The sequence below is a fragment of the Antechinus flavipes genome, chromosome 2 (assembly GCF_016432865.1).
Source record: "Antechinus flavipes isolate AdamAnt ecotype Samford, QLD, Australia chromosome 2, AdamAnt_v2, whole genome shotgun sequence".
NCBI classification, from domain to species: domain Eukaryota; kingdom Metazoa; phylum Chordata; class Mammalia; order Dasyuromorphia; family Dasyuridae; genus Antechinus; species Antechinus flavipes.
In genome coordinates this window covers 397,591,952-397,611,546 of record NC_067399.1, presented here as the reverse complement: position 1 = coordinate 397,611,546, position 19,595 = coordinate 397,591,952, and the positions used below count along the sequence as shown (strand labels likewise).

The window sequence follows — 19,595 nt, the reverse complement described above, 5'->3', positions numbered from 1 at the left end:
ATATTCTACCCCCAGAATGTCTGCTTCCTCCATCAGCCAACACTTTGTCCTAGAGTTAGTTGATGAACATAAGAAGAAGGAGACACCATCAGTGTTTCTTTGTGTCTTGATGGCAGTTAGTTTATCTCTCATACACACACACACACACACACACACACACACACACATATCAGCTCAAACTTCTCTACATTTTAATATCCGACCATATTCTTTTCTGTTATTTCCTGATATTTAGCTAGATAACATATAATCCCTATTTAAATGAGATGATTAGTGTTGAAGGACTATGTTAACTATGAGAAGGTCAGGGGGTCTCTTTCACATAGATCCTTACGATTAAGTCCCATTCTTTTTTTTTCCTGGACAGAATTCTCCACTTTATGCTCAGATAGATTAAAGACATTTCAATTCCCCTTGTTAGTTTTCTAAGATGAAAGGACCTCACCCCAATTCCTACATTTTCTATAGTGTGGCAAGGAGGAGAAAAAGAAATATAATAAGAATTCACAACTATATAGTGTTTCCCTCACAACAACCCTGTGAGGTAGGTCATATTTATGTAGGCAATATAAATATTATTATCCCTTTTATCCACTGAGGCTCAGAAAGGTAAAGTCATCTGCTAATGGCCACACAGTATCATTGCTGGGATTTGGAACCAGATCTTTCTTAGTCTAAGTCCTGTATTCTTTGTACTACACTAAAGTATAAATCCCCCAATGCTAAGTGTTCTACCCTAGCCCTTTCGGCTTTTGTAAATGGGGGTGGGGATAGGTGAGAACTACTATCTGAGCTTTCTAAATGGAGGGTTCAGAAGCACATGGCACAGAACCCATATGCAGAGCAGTTGATTAATGTTGTAGAGAGGATGGAGCAGATTTCACAGGTTGTTGTTCTGACCATCTTCTGGGTCTTTGGCTTGTGCCAGCTTCTCATTATGTTCCCTTCTTACCCTTCAGATAAAAAGAGGAAAAGGTTTAAGTCTTGAATGGGAAAAGGAAATGGCTGAGTAAAAAAAAACAAAAAAACCACAGCAAACCCAAAACACATTACTGCTTTGAATGATCTACTAATGATACTACTGCTTTCTTTACCAGTGAATGAGAGAGATGAGAAGCATTCATCTTCCTTAAAACCCTATTTCTTCACTCTAGATGGAGAACTACTATTTAAAAATAGTGGTTCTGTTAGAATTTCTAGCTGACACATTTCTCAAAATTTACCAGGCTTTGCCTTTTCTTGGAGTGACTTACTTTTCTCTGTTGAATATAATGAATTCCTTCTGAACAGATTCAAGGTGCTCTTGAAGAAGGCAAGTCTGCCAGATGGAAAAAAGAAAAGGGAGATTAGCAGACAGGATCCACAATCAAGCAACAGATATTTCCCAAGTGCTTATCATACTCAGTAGGATCAATCACAAAGCTTAGAGTTGGAAGGATCCATTGAGATCATGTAATGCAACCTTCTTTTTTGCAGAGGAGTAAAATGAAACCCAAAGAGCTTCACTCATCAAAGCTCGTGTTGGGAGGTATCAGCCAGAATCTGAATTCAAAACTTCTACTTTAGCCAAAAAAGGATAAATTCAGAAAGTATTTATGGGGAGATGACAATGGATGCCCACAGTTCAGTTATCACTCCTCTGACATATTAAATAAATCACTTAAACTCTCAGGGTTCTAGGCAACTCTTAGCTAGTTGGAGGGAAGGTACCAATCTGCACTGGTAGAGGAAGCTTCTTCCTGGGAGTTCTCTCTACTAATAAAGTCACAGGTCCAGTTCCTGTCCTAGAAGGGTGGAAAAAAATCTTATTTTTTTTTAAATAATAGTTTTTATTTTCAAAATATATGCAGAGATAATTTTCAACATTCACTCTTGCAAAACCTTGTGTTCCAAATTTTCTCTCCTTTCCTTCCCTCCACCTCCTCCCCTAAACATGCAATTCTGGAAGGACTCTTAAAGACCACTTTATCCCAAATCCCCAACTGACAGAAAAGGAAATTGAGATTCAGAGAAGAAATTGACTAGCCCCTCAGTCACATGAGTAATTAAAAAGTGTCGAAGTATAGGATTCACATTCAAGATTGCTGAGTATTCTTTTAACTATTCCATATTGTCTTTTCCTTAGCTCTAAATTATGACTTCTATTTATGTGTCAAATTTTCTAGGAGAGCTTAAAGCATTTTTTCCCAGTTATCAAACTGAGTGGCTGATTTGGGTAGGAAGTTACATACATTTCTGTAAGAGTAAGATCCTGTCCCCTATAAAGTTCCCAAGAGAAACACTACTTCAACTGGGGCAGCTACATCAAAGAGAGGTAACCAAGAACCTGACAGATGGCAAAAGCAGTAAGAGAATCAAAATCAGAGCCATAGCACTCTTATCTGGCAAAGAAAAGGGGAGCAATACTCCGGGCCAGCAGAGCAATCACCACCTCTCTAGTCTGAGTTGGAAAAGACTTGTTTAGGTGGCTGTTCAACCTGGATGGCAGTATCTGCTGAAAGACCATCAGCTATTTACCCCAGGATGAAATTAGAAATGATAATTGCCTTGGAGGAAAACAGGTCTGAAATTATGCTTCTAAAGGCATCCTGTGAGGGTCTCTTCTGCAGCTCACCTGCATTTCCCACCACATATTTCGCATCTCATGGTGAAAGTCTCAGATGTTCTACCGTGTGGCCCAGAACCATCTCTCTCCTCCGGGATCACATTTAATTCCATCTGACTGTTCACTCCAACTACTGTGACATTCATTCATCAGGGACTTTTAAAAGTACTTTGGCTCCAGTGAACACACTATTAACTATGTCTGAGTAGGTTATTGTATAAAGTACCTGCTTGAAAGATCTTAACCTTGAAAGTGCTCAACAAACATGGGGCCTAGGAGGAATGAGTTTCCTAGAGCAAAAGTTTTGGATGTTTACCAAAAAATGTTTCCCTAAATTACTTTTGAGGACTCAAGTTATTCCTAAGAGAAAATTTGGTTGTAAAGTTATCTTTTGTCAATTTCTTATCCTTTAGAAAATAAATATTCAGACTGGAAACTGAGTGGATGCCCATTAGTTGGAGAATGGCTGAATAAATTGTGGTATATGAATTCTATGGAATATTATTGTCTGTAAGAAATGACCAGCAGGAAGATTTCAGAGAGGCCTGGAGAGACTTACATGAACTGATGCTGAGTGAAATCAGCAGAACCAGGAGATCATTATACACAGCAACAACATTACATAATAATCAATTCTGATGGGTGTAGCTCTCTTCAATAATGAGATAATTTAGGCCAGTTCCAATGATCTTGTGATGAAGAGAGCCATATCTACACCCAGAGAGAGGACTGTGGGAACCAGAGTGTGGATCACAACAGGGTATTTTCACTTTTTTTTTTTGTTGTTGCTTGCTTGCATTTTGTTTTCTTTCTCATTTTTTTTCCTTTTTGATCTGATTTTACTTGTGCAGCATGGTATTTGTGGAAATATGTATAGAGGAACTGCACATGTTTAACATATACTGGATTACTTGCTATTTAGGAGAGGTGATGAGAGGAAGAAAAGGAAAAAATTTGGTATACAAGATTTTGCAAGGATAACTGTTGAAAATTATCCATGTATATGTTTTGAAAATAAAAAGTTTTAATTAAAAAAGAATGTAAACAGATAAGCCATATTAAAATATATGTATATTCAGATCTTTTGTTTTTCTATCACCTTCCTTGATGAGTATATTTGTCTTCTCTTTCCTACATAGGGATTGTAAATGTAGCAAGGGGAAGAAAAATGGAAAACAGCATGATACAGTGGAAATAGCACTAGACTTGGATTCAAATACTGTCTGCTACTTATTACTGATGTGATTTTGGGCAAATCACTTCTCTGCTTTCAGGTTCCTCATCTACAGATAGAGACAACTAGGTGATGCTGTGAATGGAATCAGGAAGAACTGAGGTCAAATATGGCCTTAGACACTTACTAGCTCTGGAGAAGTCCTCTGTCTCATTTTCTTCAACCAAAATGGGGACTAATGATAGTGCTTAATTCCCAGAATTGTTGTATGGATCAAATATATAATATTTATAAAGTACTTAATGCAGTGCCTCATATATGCTGAGTAGGATAAGTGGAAGAAAGTAGAAGACTTCTAATAAAGTCCCTTCAAGTTCTAAATCTAGGCTACTATAAAAAAAAGAAATGAAAATGAAAAGATCAAATGAGAAAGAAGGATGTTGTTGAAGAAATTACTAAATTGTATTAGCTAAGCCAGGTGATTTGGCACCTGGAAATGAAGAGGACCTGAGATACATTAAATGAAGCTTATATCAATCTGGTGATTTCTGGTCCAAGTGGAAAAACCAATGATTTTAGAGGCAGAAAATCTCGATTGAAATCTCACCTTTGCCATTTACTACTTCTCTGACTTTGAGCAAATCATTTAATCTCCACAGGCCTTAGTTTCCTCATTTATAAAATGGACAGAGATAGATAAAATGGCCCCTTCTAACTGTAAATCTATTACTGTGATTTGAGTTTCAGAGAAAAAGTATGTGGAGGTGAGGGAGAAGAGACGGTTTGGAACAGGGATCAAGGGGTTTGAGCTATGTTGCCCTTAATGGGCAGAAGGAGTGAGTGGAATTATAATGCTTTTTAAAAATATAAATTTCAAAACAATAATCAAAATCTTGAGAGAAGTAAAGGGAAATGTTCTAATTGAAAAGAAGCAATAAAGTCATTTTCACTGGGGGTAAAGGAGGGAGGAAGGTGAAGGACCTCTAAGAAAGAACAAAGTTTATTTTAAATAAATTTTTATTATATCTTATTTATTATACTCTGATACTCTATAGCTCACAGATTTACAGTTGTTTGTTAATGTAAGACTATATATATGTGTGTGTGGGGGGGGGTTACTATTATGTTAGCATTTTCAGTCAATGTGGTTTTAAACATTAAATTTTTGAGACCCCTTGTATTTAATCTGGGATCACTGATCATTTCATTCAAATATTTTTTTCATGCAAATTGCAGATTTTCTCTTTCAGATTCAGATTTCACAGCAGATGGGAGGGGAGGAAGATGCTTTCAAGGTATCCTCTAGGCTCTGCCAGATCCTGGGCAACTTGTGCTCAGTGGGGAATACAAAGATGCAGTAGAAGACAAACACTTAACACAAACATAGGAGAGTTAAGTGACAACACAGGCAGTATGTGATCATGGGTTATGTGGATAGCAAGACCTTAAAATATGTCTGTAAAAAATCCAAAACACTTTGTGGGAGTGTTATAAAATATTCATATTGCCCCAACAGCTCATAAAGTGCTGACCTTTAAAGATTTTCTTTTTTAAAAAAAGAATAGAACAATAGTGTGTCTTTAATTAAAAGGTTTTTTTCATCCCCACAAGGTTATGTGAGGGCTTTTCCCCCCCTTAATGAGGACCCCTATTGACTGAAAAGTCTCATTTTTAATGAGATTCTTTTAACAGCAGAATTTAAAGGCACTTCCTTAATATATTAAAAAAAGTTTTTTGTGTATAATAGGCACCTTTGATAGATGGCAACCTGATCATATAGCTTATTTATATCTAGTCATTTGAATGTTTAGCTGTGATCTTCTTGAGAATAAGAGCTGTCCTTCGCCCAGTACTTGGCACATAGTAGGTGCCTAATAAATTCACAGAATGTTCGACTTAAAGTCAGAAGGGAATTGAGTTTGAATTTTGCCTCTGAAATTACTAGCTTGGACAACAAGCCCATCATCTTCTCTGAGCCCAAGTATCCCCTTTCTAAGGAAACAAGGCAGTGCAGTGAATAGAGAGCACTGGGCTTATAATCAATGGAAGGCTCATCTTTATGAATTCAAATCCTGAGACACCTACAGCTCTGTGATCCTGGACAAGTCACTTAACCCTATTTGCCTCAACTTCCTCATCTGTAAAATGAGCTGGAGGAGGAAATGGCAAGCCATTGCTGTATCTTTAACAAGCAAACCCAAAACTGAGTCATGAAGCATCATACACAACTGAAATAACAACAAAAATCCCCGTCAGAGAAATAAGGATTAGGATTACCTATAGTGTCTATGTTGGGAGGTGGATTGAGAGGGCCAAATAAAGTATAAATCTAAAATAAAGCATTCCATATAAAATAAGCTATATTATCATTATTAGAATATTAGGCTTGGAGTCATGAATTTAAATTCCAGCTCTGCTACTTGCTGAGTGATTTGAAGCAATCATTTTCCCTTTCTCGATTTCCATTTCTTCTTCTAAATTAAAGGTATTAAAAGAGATGACCTAATGGTCCCTTTTACCCTGACATTATGTGATTCTGTGAAATTGCAAACAAAGTCCGTTTTCTTATGACTAAAAGCTTCCATTTCTAGGACACTTTAAGATTTGCACTTCCCATAATAGTATTTTATTTGAATCTCATGGTAACCTTCTTAGATAGATACTCTAGGTCCCTCTATATTCATTTTACAAACTAGGAAACTGAGGCTCAGAGAAGTTGTGAGTCTTATGCAGTTAATTTGAGTGAAAAAGAATCATGCTGAGAATGCCTATTGTAATTCTGTTGAGGAGGCCTGGAGGGATCAGGGAGAACATAAATTATTCTAGCATGGCAAAAGTTCCTTAGGCACAGACTCTTTCCCCTGTAGCTGAGGATAAAGATTCAAAGGTTGGGTATCAGGAGACAGCTGGATGCCACTAAAATGTTCACGCTTGGGTTGCTCCTTTCCACATTCATGGCTTAAATTTGAATTTTTCTGTTAAGTGTAAGGTATTTTTTTTTTTTTAAAGAAAATGTGATCTTTAAGCAGTGGAGCTCAGCACAAGGAATTTTAATCCTTCACATATGAGCTGGAGGCAAACCCTATTCTTGTTTTAAATGTTCAATTCAGTTCCAGGAAAGTAGCCCCATTGATTAAGACCCAGTGGGGCGCAGAAGATGGGGAATAGCTTAGGATAGATCAGATCCTGGCTTTCTGGCCCTGACATGTGTATATGTGTATTTCCCATGGTTGCTGTCCATCATTCTTGAAGAGGACCAAAATGACTCCATACCTTGGAGTCAACTTACAGTGAGTGCAATGCTGTATCACAGGTCAGGCACAAAGAGTCCCTATAAAGATTTGGGGTGGATTTTCTAAATTTGCACAACTCCAGTTTCTTCTGAGCTAATTCATTTCTATTTGCTCATAGAGCACTTTTCTGATGAGGAAAATATGGGAGACAAAAGCTATTAATTGGATTGACTACCAGACTGAAGGTCTACAGTGCCATTGTGCTGACCCCACTGTAAGCCTGTGAAGCCAGGAAACTGAATTACTTCTGTTTGAATTATCTTAGGAAGATTCTGAAGATCTCCTGGCAAGCCAAAGTACCAGCCAGTTTGAGATAGCTCCAATAATACAGGGATGTCCCTAGGTGATAAGAGGTGTTATGAGAGTCAAATAAGACAGCAAAACCAAAGGCATTTTGAAAAATATAAAGCACTATAAAATTTTAAGGGTTTATTTCTAATTTATTCCCTCTTGTTATTTCTGTTATTTCTTATTAGGGAACTTTTGCAGGATTTTTGTACCATTTAGAAATTACCTGGATGAGCAAGAATTCTTAACAAAACAAGAAATAGAGATGATCACAAAAGATAAAATGGACAGTTTTGATCACATAAAATCAAAAGGCATTTGCACAAGTAATGTAATCAAAATTAGAAAGGACAAATAATTGGAGAAAAAATTCTTTGTAAGGATTGACATTAGTACAGAGAGAAGACTCATATCTTGTTTGGAGATTGGAGCAAAAATAGTACAGAATGGGGAATGATGAGAGGGATTTATAAAATAAGGAAGTAGAAAATAAAGGATAAGGACTTCACAGTGAATTACCCTGATTTACCCAGTATGAGGCAAGATCTCTGCATAGAGGGAAAGGAATATAAGTGGAATAGAAGGATTACAGGGAGAAGAGCAAGGTTGGGACATATTGTAGGAAGTATAGGAAAGATCCAATAAAGGAACAATAAAAGAACTGTCAAGCAGCCAAGAGCCAAGTTGAGATGAGATAGCATAATTTGTTTTGCTAGCATGAGTTCTCTAGAAATGTTCTTTTTAAAAAACCTTCCAGCCAACTGCTCTGTATATTGGAAGTACTACATAAATTATAATTGAATAAATGGACATAATATTGTTAAGTGCAGATGGATATGTTGGAATTAGCTGGAACCAATGGTTAAATTTTCAGCCAGATTATTTACATCTTGGAAATCAGCAAATACTACATATCAGGGCTTGGTTTGTTGTTTTGTTGATTGTCTAGGCTTAAGAAACAGAAAAAATTTAAATAACCGATTAAAATTAAAAGTCACTTTGATTATTATAAATACTCCAATGAAGGACATCTGAAGGAAAACTATCTGCATAGAGAAAGAACGCATTTATATATATATAGCAAAGGCATTATACATATGTATATATAATATATACATGTATATACATGTGCATACACACTATATATATGTCTATATATATATATTTGTATTTGTGTCTAATGGTAGCCATTTCTAGGGTGATGGGTGGGAGGGGGGAAAAGGAGGAAAAGAAATATACATGATAACTTTATTATATGTTTAAAAAGAATAGCAAGTTTTACATAATATATTTGCAGTTTCAGTTGCAATCATCTTTTAAAAAATGATACTGTGTTATGGAAATGCTTGTTTTATTCCATGAATTAAAAATTAAGTAAGCAAAAAATATTTTAAAAAGAATATTGTGTGTATATATATTTTTTTTTTCCTGGAAAGCTAAGTTGTTAAATATTTGTCAGCATTTCTTTAGGTATGGACTACCCCAACTTCATTTTTAGCAAACACAACTTACTGAAATAAAAGATTTATGGCACAAACCATAAGGCAGCCTACTCAGTTGAAGAACACACTAGGAGCTTTAAATGACCATTTAGGGCATCATGATTTTTCTTGTGTGCCCCAAGGAGTAGGAGCTGAGATATGTGGGTTCTGTTGCTCACCTGGGATGAGTCACATTTCCTACTATCTTTCTCTTTCTTTGCCAGTCGTTTCTTTTTCTTATGAAGAGGTTTGGATTCTAAAATCATTTCTTCAAGTTCAAAGGTGGGATCGCAGTTCAGTCTGCCTTTCTGTAGGGAACAAAAGAAAAGGTCACCTTTCTTGCTGGACTCAACCTTTTATATCATTTTGCTAATGAGATAGATCTAGGGAATGGACTGAACTAAATCTCAATAAAATCGGCCCAAGATAATAAAGAAAGCAGAGCTCCTGCTGCATGTTTTTTATAATTTATTGCCTCCTTCCATGGCATAATGGGTTCATCATTCTTTATGCTTATATTTTATTCTCTCTTGTCTTTTAATAAGCTCACCATGAATAGAAGGAAAACAAATTTTTTCCCCCTAAATTACATTTTATCTTTCTTGTTGGTGGACTTTTGGGGTCATTATGGGGTTTTATTGCTGGAAAAGTACTATGGTGTTAATGAGACTACTCACATAGAGGGCTGTCTTGGGGAAGGAGCAGAAGATTTGGGTTTTAAAGGAAGAACAATGGGTGTGTAAGCAGAAGACTTGGAATTAAATTCTACCGACTTTGAGCGAACAAGAGCAAGTCACCCTACCGCAACCTCCTGTTCTCCATTGAAAAATGAGAGGATTAAGCTGGTTGATCTCTAAGGATCCTTTCAATTCTATGTTACTACTTGGCTAGGTGGTACAGTGGTTAGAGCACAGGACCTGGAGTTAGGAAGACCTGAGTTCAAACACAGCCTCAGGCTAGTCACTTAACCCTGTTTGCTCAGTTTCCTCATCTGTAAAATGAGCTGGAGAAGGAAATGGCAAACACTCCATCATATTTGCCAAGAAAATGCTAAATAGGGTCACAGTGACTTAGATGCAACTGAAATGACTCAACAACAAAATAATTAACTCATCCGAAAGGGAGTCTACTGGTCTCCACCACATTAAGGAAAATTTATTAGGTTGTTCTTCCCTCTCCCTACAAAGGATTCATACAAGACTGACCATTCCCATTCTCCAACTCTGTAAGGCTTTATGGGAATGGTGATTTCCCCAAATGTTCTAGAACACACTAGTGTCTTCTTTTTTAATTTTTTTTAATTGCCAGAGTAATTCTCATTTTTACTACTTATATCTTGTCATGTGAGCAGTTACAGGCCTATACTTCTGAGCAAATATTTGAAATATGTCTGTCCCTCTAAGCTGTAAGCTCCTTCAAAGACAACAGAGTTTCATGGTCTCCCTGTTATTTTTTGATAGTATTTTATTTTTCCAAATATATACAAAAATAGTTTTCAATATTCGCCTTTACAAAACCTTGTATTCCAAATTTTTCTCCCTTTCCCCTCCCCTCCTCCCTCCCCAAGACTGGAAACAATCTGATAAAGTTCAACATGTGCAGTTCTTCTAAACATATTTCTATATTCCTCATGCTGTACAAAAAAAATCAGCTCAAAAGGAAAAAAAATTAGAAAAGAAAAAAAACATGGAAAAACAACAACAAAAAGATGAAAATACTATGCTTTGATCCATATGTAGTCCCCATAGGTCTCTCTCTGGACGTGGATGGCACTTTTTATCATAAATCTATTGGAATTGCCTTGAATCACTTCATTGCTGAAAAGAGCCAAGTTCATCATAGTTGATTATCATATAATCTTACTGTTACTATATACAGTATTCTGTTGATTCTGCTCACTTCACTTAGCATCTCCAGACTTTTCTGAAATCAGCTTGTTCAATAATTCCATTATATTCATATACCACAACTTATTCAGCCATTCCCCAACTGATGGGCATCCACTCAGTTTCCAGTTCCTTGTCACTACAAAAAGGGCTGCTACAAGCATTTTTGCACATGTGGGTCCTTTTCCCTCTTTTATGATTTCTTTGGGACACAGATCCAGTATAAATCAAAGTGTATGCACAGTTTTATAGCCTTTTGGACATAGTTTCAAATTGCTCTCCAAAATGACTGGATCATTTCACAACTCCTCCAACAATGCATTAGTGTCCAAGTTTTCCCACATCCCTTCCAACATTTGTCATTATCTTTTATCTCACATTGTTCTCCCTGTGTTTTAATCCTTAAAAGTTCTTGGCACAGAACTGAGTTCAAAGCTGATATTCAGTGAACACTAGAGAATCATTAAACATATGAATTTCTGTAGGTCTAAATTGTATATGGAGTTAAAGACCCCAAATTCTGAACTTTCACTACATTAAGGACCTCAAACACTGGCATAAAATGCATTGTCAATGTAATTTTAAACATGACATTGCAATTGATATGTTAGCATCTTACATACATTTAATCACATAGGTGAATTATATAGAGGTAGCATTAGTATAGTGAATAGAGTACTAAGTTTTGGAGTCAGGAAGAAGGCTTAAATTCTGCCTGTAATATATATTATCTATGTGACACTAAGACTCTTCTTCAGTCATATAACCTCTCTGTTTCTCACATGACCCTCCTGTCCCTAGGGTTTAGTAAAGTATAATGGTGGAGCTCCCTCTATCAAGATCCTTCTTGAATTGAATCATAATTCCCTCCTGATTTTCATAATATACAATTTTCAAAGCTGTAGGATAGCCTGAGGCAAAAGTTACAAAAACTTACATTGCAACACAACATATGAGTTTTGCCCTATAGAACCCCACTGTACTGGAATTTATAGACCCTTCAAAACCAGAAAAAAATACACTCTAAACTTGGAACAGATGTTGAAATGAACAGTGTGGGGTGAGAAAGTGGGAAGCTGGACGTCTTTCAGTTGACTTACATTAGGAATGAAAGTTGGAATCAGCCTCTTCTGCAGAACTGCATCCCAATTCACATCAGCCATGTAGGAGCAGTCCTGGACATCTGATAGCTGGGAAAATCTGTGGTCAGGATTTTGTTCAAGCAACTGCCAAGAAAACACAAGGGTTTAGATAATGAAGTGTGTATGGAAAGACTTTGTGGATAATTCCATTGCTAATGACTTCAGATATTTCCCCACTTCCTCCTATCATATATGTCCAAATAGCTACCAACTCATAGAATCAAAGGTTTAGAATTGAAAGGAGTATTAAAAATCATCCAGACCAGAAGTTTAAAACATACTGCTGAGCCCACAATGTTCCCAAGTGTCGCCTGGAGGAGATTAAAGAGTAATTGGGAAATATTGAACAAAATAAGTAAAAATACAACAGAGCATAGATAATATTAATAGGTGCTTTTCTAAGTCAGTATGCTGCCTTCAGGGATCCTTATGTGTGGTTTAATGGTTCATGTTTCTATTTGAGTTTGACATCTTGGACTGGACCAATTCCCTCATTTTATAAAAAAAAGTAACTAGCTTTCAGAAGAAGTCTTGATCATGGTCATTCACTAGTAAGCAATCTGGTCAGTTCTGTTGCTATAACATTTCTTGTATCAATTTCCTTTCCTCCAAATGAATTAGGATCTCATTATGAATCATCAGTCCCCTATGCCTAACAAAGACTTCTTCCTCCATCTCCTTAGAACTCTTGTTTTTCTTCTAGGATCAGCTCAAGGCCAGGTTTCTGTCAATAGGAAGCTTTTCTTGAGCCTCCTGGTTGTACTGCTCTCTCCTACGTCAAATTATTATATATTTATTTAACTATTTACATATTATAAACTCCGGCAGGATGCAGGCAAGAGCAAGAACAATTTTTCATTTTTTAAAGGTTTTTAATTTTTGTTTTTGTGTTCCCAATGCCTAGAATAGTGCTTTGCACAGCTATTTCAGTCATGTCTGATTCTTTGTGTTCTCATTTGGGGTTTTTGAGGCAAAAACATAGAATTGTTTGCCATTTCCTTTTCCAGCTCATTTTATAGATGAGGAGACTGAGGCAAACAGGGTTAGCTGATTTGTCTAGGATCACAAGCGAGTAAGTGTTTGAGGTCAGATTTAAATTCACTTAAGAAGATAAATTTTCCTGACTTCAGGCCTGGCACTCTAGCCATTGCATCACCTTGATGCCCCTTTCCACAAACTAGGCAACTGAATGATTCTTGGTACATTAAATTGTGAAGACAAAGTAAAAGATTGCTATCTTAAAATACAAAAGCGATAGCATTGGATAGAGCTTTATGAGAAAAGAAGCTCTTTCTTTTGCTGGAGATTACCTTTTGCAACTTCTCACCTAAGTTATAACCATTCTCTTGTTTCCACACCAGAACCCTAATTAGAAGTATTTGTACCCAAGGATAGTGATATAAAATATTCCTGGGGAAAGCATAAACATTAATGGACAGGCCACTGCTAGGAGAGATGATGGAATGGGCTTGGACTAGAGATAGAATGTCACCACTAACCTACCATGTAATGGTTTCCTAGTTTAACAAATCTTTTTTAAAAAATAGTATTTTAGGGACAGCTAGATGGCACAGTGGATAGAGCACTAGTCTTGAAGTCAGATGGACTTGAGTTCAAATCTGGTCTTAGACACTTAACGCTTCCTGGCTGTGTGAGCCTGGGCAAGTCACTTAACCCTAATTGCCTCTTCCCCCCCCCCCCAAATAAATAAAAAATAAAATAAAATAAATAGTATTTTATTTCTCCAAATACATACAAAGAGTTTTCAATATTCACCTTCTTGTGTTCCAAATTTTTTTCCCTCTTTCCCTCCTTTTCCCTTCCCTGAGACAGCAAGCAATCCAATATAAGTCAAACATGTAATTCTTCTAACCATATTTCTGTATTTGTCACATTGCACAAGAAAAGTCAAATCAAAAGGGAAAAAAACCATGAGAAAGAAAAAGCAAGCAAACAAACAACAACAAAAAGGATGGAAATACTATGCTTTGATCCATATTCAGTCCCTAAAGTTTTCTCTCTGATAGGGATGGCTCTTTCCATTACAAGCTTATTGGAATTGCCTTGGATCACCTCACTGTTAAAAGAGCCAAGTCTATCACATTAACTAATTATTTTTACTGGATGCTAAGCTCAGCTTTTTTTATGCAGCTAAAGGATTGCAAGTACTATCATTATTTTTTAAAATTTGGGCCCCCAGCTTGTCCACTTTCATCACAAGAGATTGCCTTAAAAACAACCACAAAACAAAAACAAATTTCCCAATTCAATGGAAATTAAGTTCTACTGGTCAACTCCTGTTTGTTTCTTTTATATCAAGCTATTAAAAATTAACCTCCTTCTCCTCTTCAGGAAAGGGTACAAAGCACTATTCCCATAGATAGCAGTGAGTTCAAGGGGAAAATCAGTAGGATATAGTTGAAGTGACAGCAGTTTCATAAAGTGAACATATTCCCAAAGGCCATAATTCTCATTATGTGAAAAAAGTTCCACCAAAATGAATGTTATCTGGAGTCTTGTGATTGTAGTTTTATTTTGAAGTATCTGGATCTGTTTTTCCACTTTACCTCAAACTATCCCTGCAAGCCAGGGATTGACTTATCATTCTACAAACTAACATTATATATGTCATATTATAAACTTTTCCAATTACATTTTGATCTGTTTCCAGCAGCACTGGAAAACATTGCCAACCTCTTAAGATCCACAGACAGGGAATATGGACACACCTGATGTAGCAGATGAAATGTTGGACTAAGAGTTATAAAGACCTAAGTTTGAAGCCTTTTTCAGACCACTTCTAATCATGTGTTCCTATGCAATTCACTTATTTTTTCTCAGCCTCATTTTTCTTATCTGAAAATAGAGATAATAATGATACCCAACTCACAGAGTTGATTTGAGATTCTAATAAGATAACACATGTAAAGAAATTTGCAGATTTTAAAGTACTATGTAAATTGTTAATCTTTAAAAAAAAAAATTATCCACAAAGTCTCACAATGTACTAAACTTTAAAGAAGTAAAAAAATCAAGGGGACAACCAGTGGTAACTTTGGGAAGTTGTCTCAATACTCCAGTAGGCATTCTGGGGATGATCATGCATCTAGCCATCAGCAATGAGAGCTGGACTGCTCCCTCTGTCTTTTTGGGCAGTAGAATTACCTAAAAGTCATAACTTTATTATCTCAAAAACCTGTGACTTCGGCAAGATAGGTACTCACATGCAGATCATAACTTCCTTATACTCTAGTGGATGGTTTCATGAGTTGCTGTTGCTAAAACTGTGAATCATTTTGGTGGGCAGCCCTTTGAGCTCCAAGGCCGGCCCTCAAAGCTAATTAAATACTTATAAGAGGCTTGGGATAAAACAAAACAAATAATCCCTGTCCTCAAAGTACTTCCATTCTGCTAGGGGATTACAACATGTGGTTTTTGTTGCTCAGTCAGAACTACATTACACTCCAATGAATGGGAGAGGAGAGAACTTGAGTCCAGATTTTGTTATTGCTGTTGAGCTATTTCAATCATAGTTGACTGTGACCCCATTTGGGGTTTTCTTGGCAAAGATACTGGAGTGGTTTGACATCTCCTTCTCCAGTTCATTTTATAGATGAGAAAACTGAGGTAAACAGGATTAAGTGACTTATCTAAAATCACTCAACTAGCATGTGAGCCCAGATTTAAACTGAAGATTTGTCTTCCTGACTCCAGGCTCAGAGTTTTGTTCACTGCATCAAAGCTGCCCCAATACACCCAAGTAAACAAATGTAAAATACATTTCAAGAGGAGGAGAGTATTTATAATTGGGGAGAGGGAAGGGTATCACAGAAAAACCCTCTTGTGAGAGTTAGCATTTTTGAAGGAGACTAAGGATTCTGTTCTAGAAATCAGAGAGAGGTACTTGTGAAAAAGCTTAATAATGACAATCATAGCTAGCATTTACATGGGTCTCTAAGGTTTGAAGTTCATTTTTATATGTATTAATTCATTTCATCCTAACAAACAGCCCTGGGAGGGAGGTATTTTTGTTAATATCATTTTACAGATGAGGAAACTGAGGCTGAAAGAAGTTGCCCCACATCACCCAGCCAGTAAGTTCCTCAGCAGGATTAGAACTCAGACTTTCCTAATTCTAAGTGTTATTCTTTATCCACTGAGCCACCTTGCTGAATGGTGATAGAATATCATATTCTGGGAATATCTGGCAGGCAATTTTAACTGGAATGAAGAATACGTGAAAAAGAGAAGTGTGGAATGTGACTAGAAAGGTAAATGGTAGTTAGATTATGAGGGATTTTATATGTCAAGTTGAGGATTTTATATTTTATCCAAGTGGCAATTGACAGTGATTTAAAGTTTTTGATTCTCTTCCAGGGAAGTCCAAATCTGATCCATTGCCTGTTTTTTTTTAATAGCCCCACAAGCCAAGATTAATTTTTAAAAATAAGATTATATTTTAATATAGTTTTCATATGATACAAAATATTATAACATTATAAGATTTTACTTTTAATATAATAAAACTAAGACTTGTGGGGCTGTATAAAAACAAGATTGTCAAATTTAGCCTATGATCAATATTTTGCCTACCCCTTTCACTTTAATGGTTACAAAATGCTTTTCTCACAATCCTAGGAGGTAAGTGTCATAATTATTGTGACGCCCATTTTATAGATGAGGAAAAGTGAGACTCAGTGACCTCTTATAAATACTGAAGTTAGGATTTGTACCTAGGAACCCTGACTTTGGGGCCCAGCTCCTTCTACTACACTAAATTTTACCGGCAAAGGTACCTCATCCAGCTGGCCCGCTTTATAATAAATTCAGTTAACAAATATCTATGGCATATGTGTGCAAATGTAAATTTATTTACAACACATTATCCATTCAAGAATGGAGGATCTTTGTGAAGAAAGAAACTTGGAGAAGCTATTAAAAGAGATGTAGATAGTCACAGCTGCCTACCATCTGTAAGATTCCTACAGACTAATTTCTGTCACTTGGGAATCTGTTCTGAAAACACTCTTATCTACAGATTCAGGCTGAAAAATAAATATCTGGGCTGCACTAGCATTGAGGGTAGATGTACATCCTTGCTTTCCCTCTATAACTCCATCAGAATGTTCTATGGGCCAGACTTGCTTGAGACTTGCTATTTAGTTTCCTATTATGAGATTGAAATATTATTCTTTCTAAATAAAAAAAAGAAAATTGATGTCTTTTTTCAGGGATAGCCTAATTTTACCAACTTCTTAAAATTCTTAGGACTTAAGTCATACAAATTATCTCCAATTTTCCATCCAGATGCTGGTAAATAGAGGTAAATAAACCCTATTTTGGGATTTGGAGGGTGGGATTTCTGGGGATTGACATCTCTGGATAAGGTCTTCCTACCTTTTCAGAAAGCAGCTGTACTTAGAAGATCACTAAGAATTGCTGTATATGGGGCAAATTCAGTTGGAGATACTGAGGACCATTCCATACTGAATCCCCAGAATTCAACAGATGATCTCTGATGGTCCCAAATATCATGGGAAGATGGGAATGATGGGAAAAAATGGACCCGGGAGAAAGGGGCTCTGGCAATGGGGACTTTGAGTCATAGCACAAACACAAAGTAAAAAGGCAACAAGCCAGAAGACCATTGGGAGTCTGAGGAGATACAATCCCCATCTGTTGCTTCCTGGGTCCCTGGTAACACAGTCCAGCTAGCCCAACACTAGTCATACGCCGGGTTGGACAGATTTTACAGGTGTGATTTGCTCCCTAACTAAAATGAAATGACTTAAAAACCAAAGAGAAAGTTAAATTCTGTGACCTTTGAGGAAAGAGAATCAGTCATGTTAATTAACTGGTAGGAAGCATTTTCATGATGTGCTATCAAAGGAAGCAGTTCGTAATGAATGGAAAGTGGAATGATTCTGGAACCATGGACTTGGGTTCAAAAACTCCTCTGACATGACTCCGGCAAGACATTTAACTTCCTTGGGCCTCAATTTCCTTAGTTTCAAGAGCAATTAGGTGGTACAATCGATAAAACGGGAAGTCAAAAGGACCTGACTTCAAATCCTGCCTCTGGACATGTCTCCATGTCCCTGGGCAAACCAGTTTCCTCATCTACAAAATGGGGATAAAAATAATACCTACTTGTCAGGATCAAATGACATAATATTTATAAATTATTTTGCAAAACTTAACTATAAAAATACTGTTATTATTAACATTAATGAATTTTTCTTCATCATTAAAATGAAGGAGCTGAGTTAGCTGGTCTCAAATGTCCTTCTAGCTCTAGAGCTCTGATTTTATGATTATTATCAGGATCACATCACTAGAAATTAGACTGAAGCAGGAGATTATTTCAGCAGAACCACCAGAGGGTAGTGTCTAGCCTTGTCAGATGAAAATGTTATTGTGAACAATTGTTCTACATGTCTCAGTTATCTTTTGTTCTAAATGCATTTCTGTGATATCCACTCTCTCTGCTCCACATTTGGCATTTTTCTACACTAAATCATTTTGTATTGTTAATAGCCTTTCTATTCGTATATCTCTTAGAGTTCCTACCAGTTGATAAGCTCTTTTAGAGGATATAGTTCTTGGAGTCATCTAGCCCAGTTTTATAAATATAGTAGATACTCAATAATTATTTCTCCATAAACTCATTCTCTTCTTAATAATACTCTAAGCATCTCTTAAGATAAGAATCATATTTTATGTTTCTTTTGTAACTCCCATATTGCCCAACAAATAGTAGATGCTCAATAAACACCTGTTAAATTAAATTTAACAAGTGTTCAACAAATATTTATTTTATAATATAAATGTAATACCAACACTTTTAAGGTTAGAAAGATACAAAAACGGTATAGTCTCGCCCTGAAGGAGCTCAGAACCTATACGGTGCCCTGGTGTACATGTTGCTCTTAGAGTCAGGGAAAGTGGTTTTGAAACTCAAATTTATCAGTTATTGTTGCTCATGTGACTTTAGGAAAAACACCTTTCCTCTCCAGATCTCCATTTCCTCATTTGTATTTAATGGAGGACTAGCCAGGGGGAAATTCATCAATGGCCTTCCAAGCACAGTCATCAGGACTGGGCTCAGTGGCCTAGTTACATGTAAATCAATAAGGCTGGAATACATGGCCATTCTTCCAACATAGAATCTTTTATCTTCTGTATGACAGGTTTCCTAGGTGATGCAGGGGACAGAGTACCAGGCCTTGAGTCAGGAGAACCTGAGTTCTAATCTGGACTTAAATATGGGCAAGTCATTTAATCCTATTTGCCACAGTTTGCTCATCTGTAAAATGAGCTCGGAAAGGAAATGGAAAATCACTGCAAAATCTTTGCCAAGAAAACCCCAAATGGGGTCCTATAGAGTCGGACATGACTGAAATGACCCAACAAAACCCAATAAAAGGTTCACTGATAAGCGTGATACAAAGTATGGTGTATACAGAGAAAGTACTTTAGGGAAATTTGAGGAAGAAAAGAACACTTTACTCTAGGAAATTAAGTGAGATAAAATAGAAGTACCTTAAAAATATGAAAGGACTATGCAAGTATAAGGGCTTATTATTTTTTGAATAGTGGATCAGATGATGGAATTTTAGGACTCGAGTTCAAATCCTGACTCTGACACTAAGTATGGAACATCTGGCAAGTTGTTTCCTTTTCCTGTACCCCAGTTTCCTTTCTGTAAAAATAATACTTGTACTAT

At 36.5% G+C, this 19,595-nt stretch overlaps 1 protein-coding gene across 1 annotated transcript in view; it reads right to left on the bottom strand.

Moving 5' to 3' along the window:
- Window positions 1-346: 346 nt before the first annotated feature.
- Window positions 347-19,595, bottom strand: part of STK32A (serine/threonine kinase 32A) — a 140,462-nt gene continuing 121,213 nt past the window's right edge. The window contains exons 10-13 of the mRNA XM_051978675.1: window positions 11,828-11,953; window positions 9,021-9,149; window positions 1,254-1,318; window positions 347-953 (exon numbers count right to left, since the gene is read on the bottom strand). Coding sequence (XP_051834635.1) covers window positions 881-953; window positions 1,254-1,318; window positions 9,021-9,149; window positions 11,828-11,953 — 393 coding nt within the window. The 3' untranslated portion in view covers window positions 347-880. The remainder of the gene's footprint in view (window positions 954-1,253; window positions 1,319-9,020; window positions 9,150-11,827; window positions 11,954-19,595) is intronic.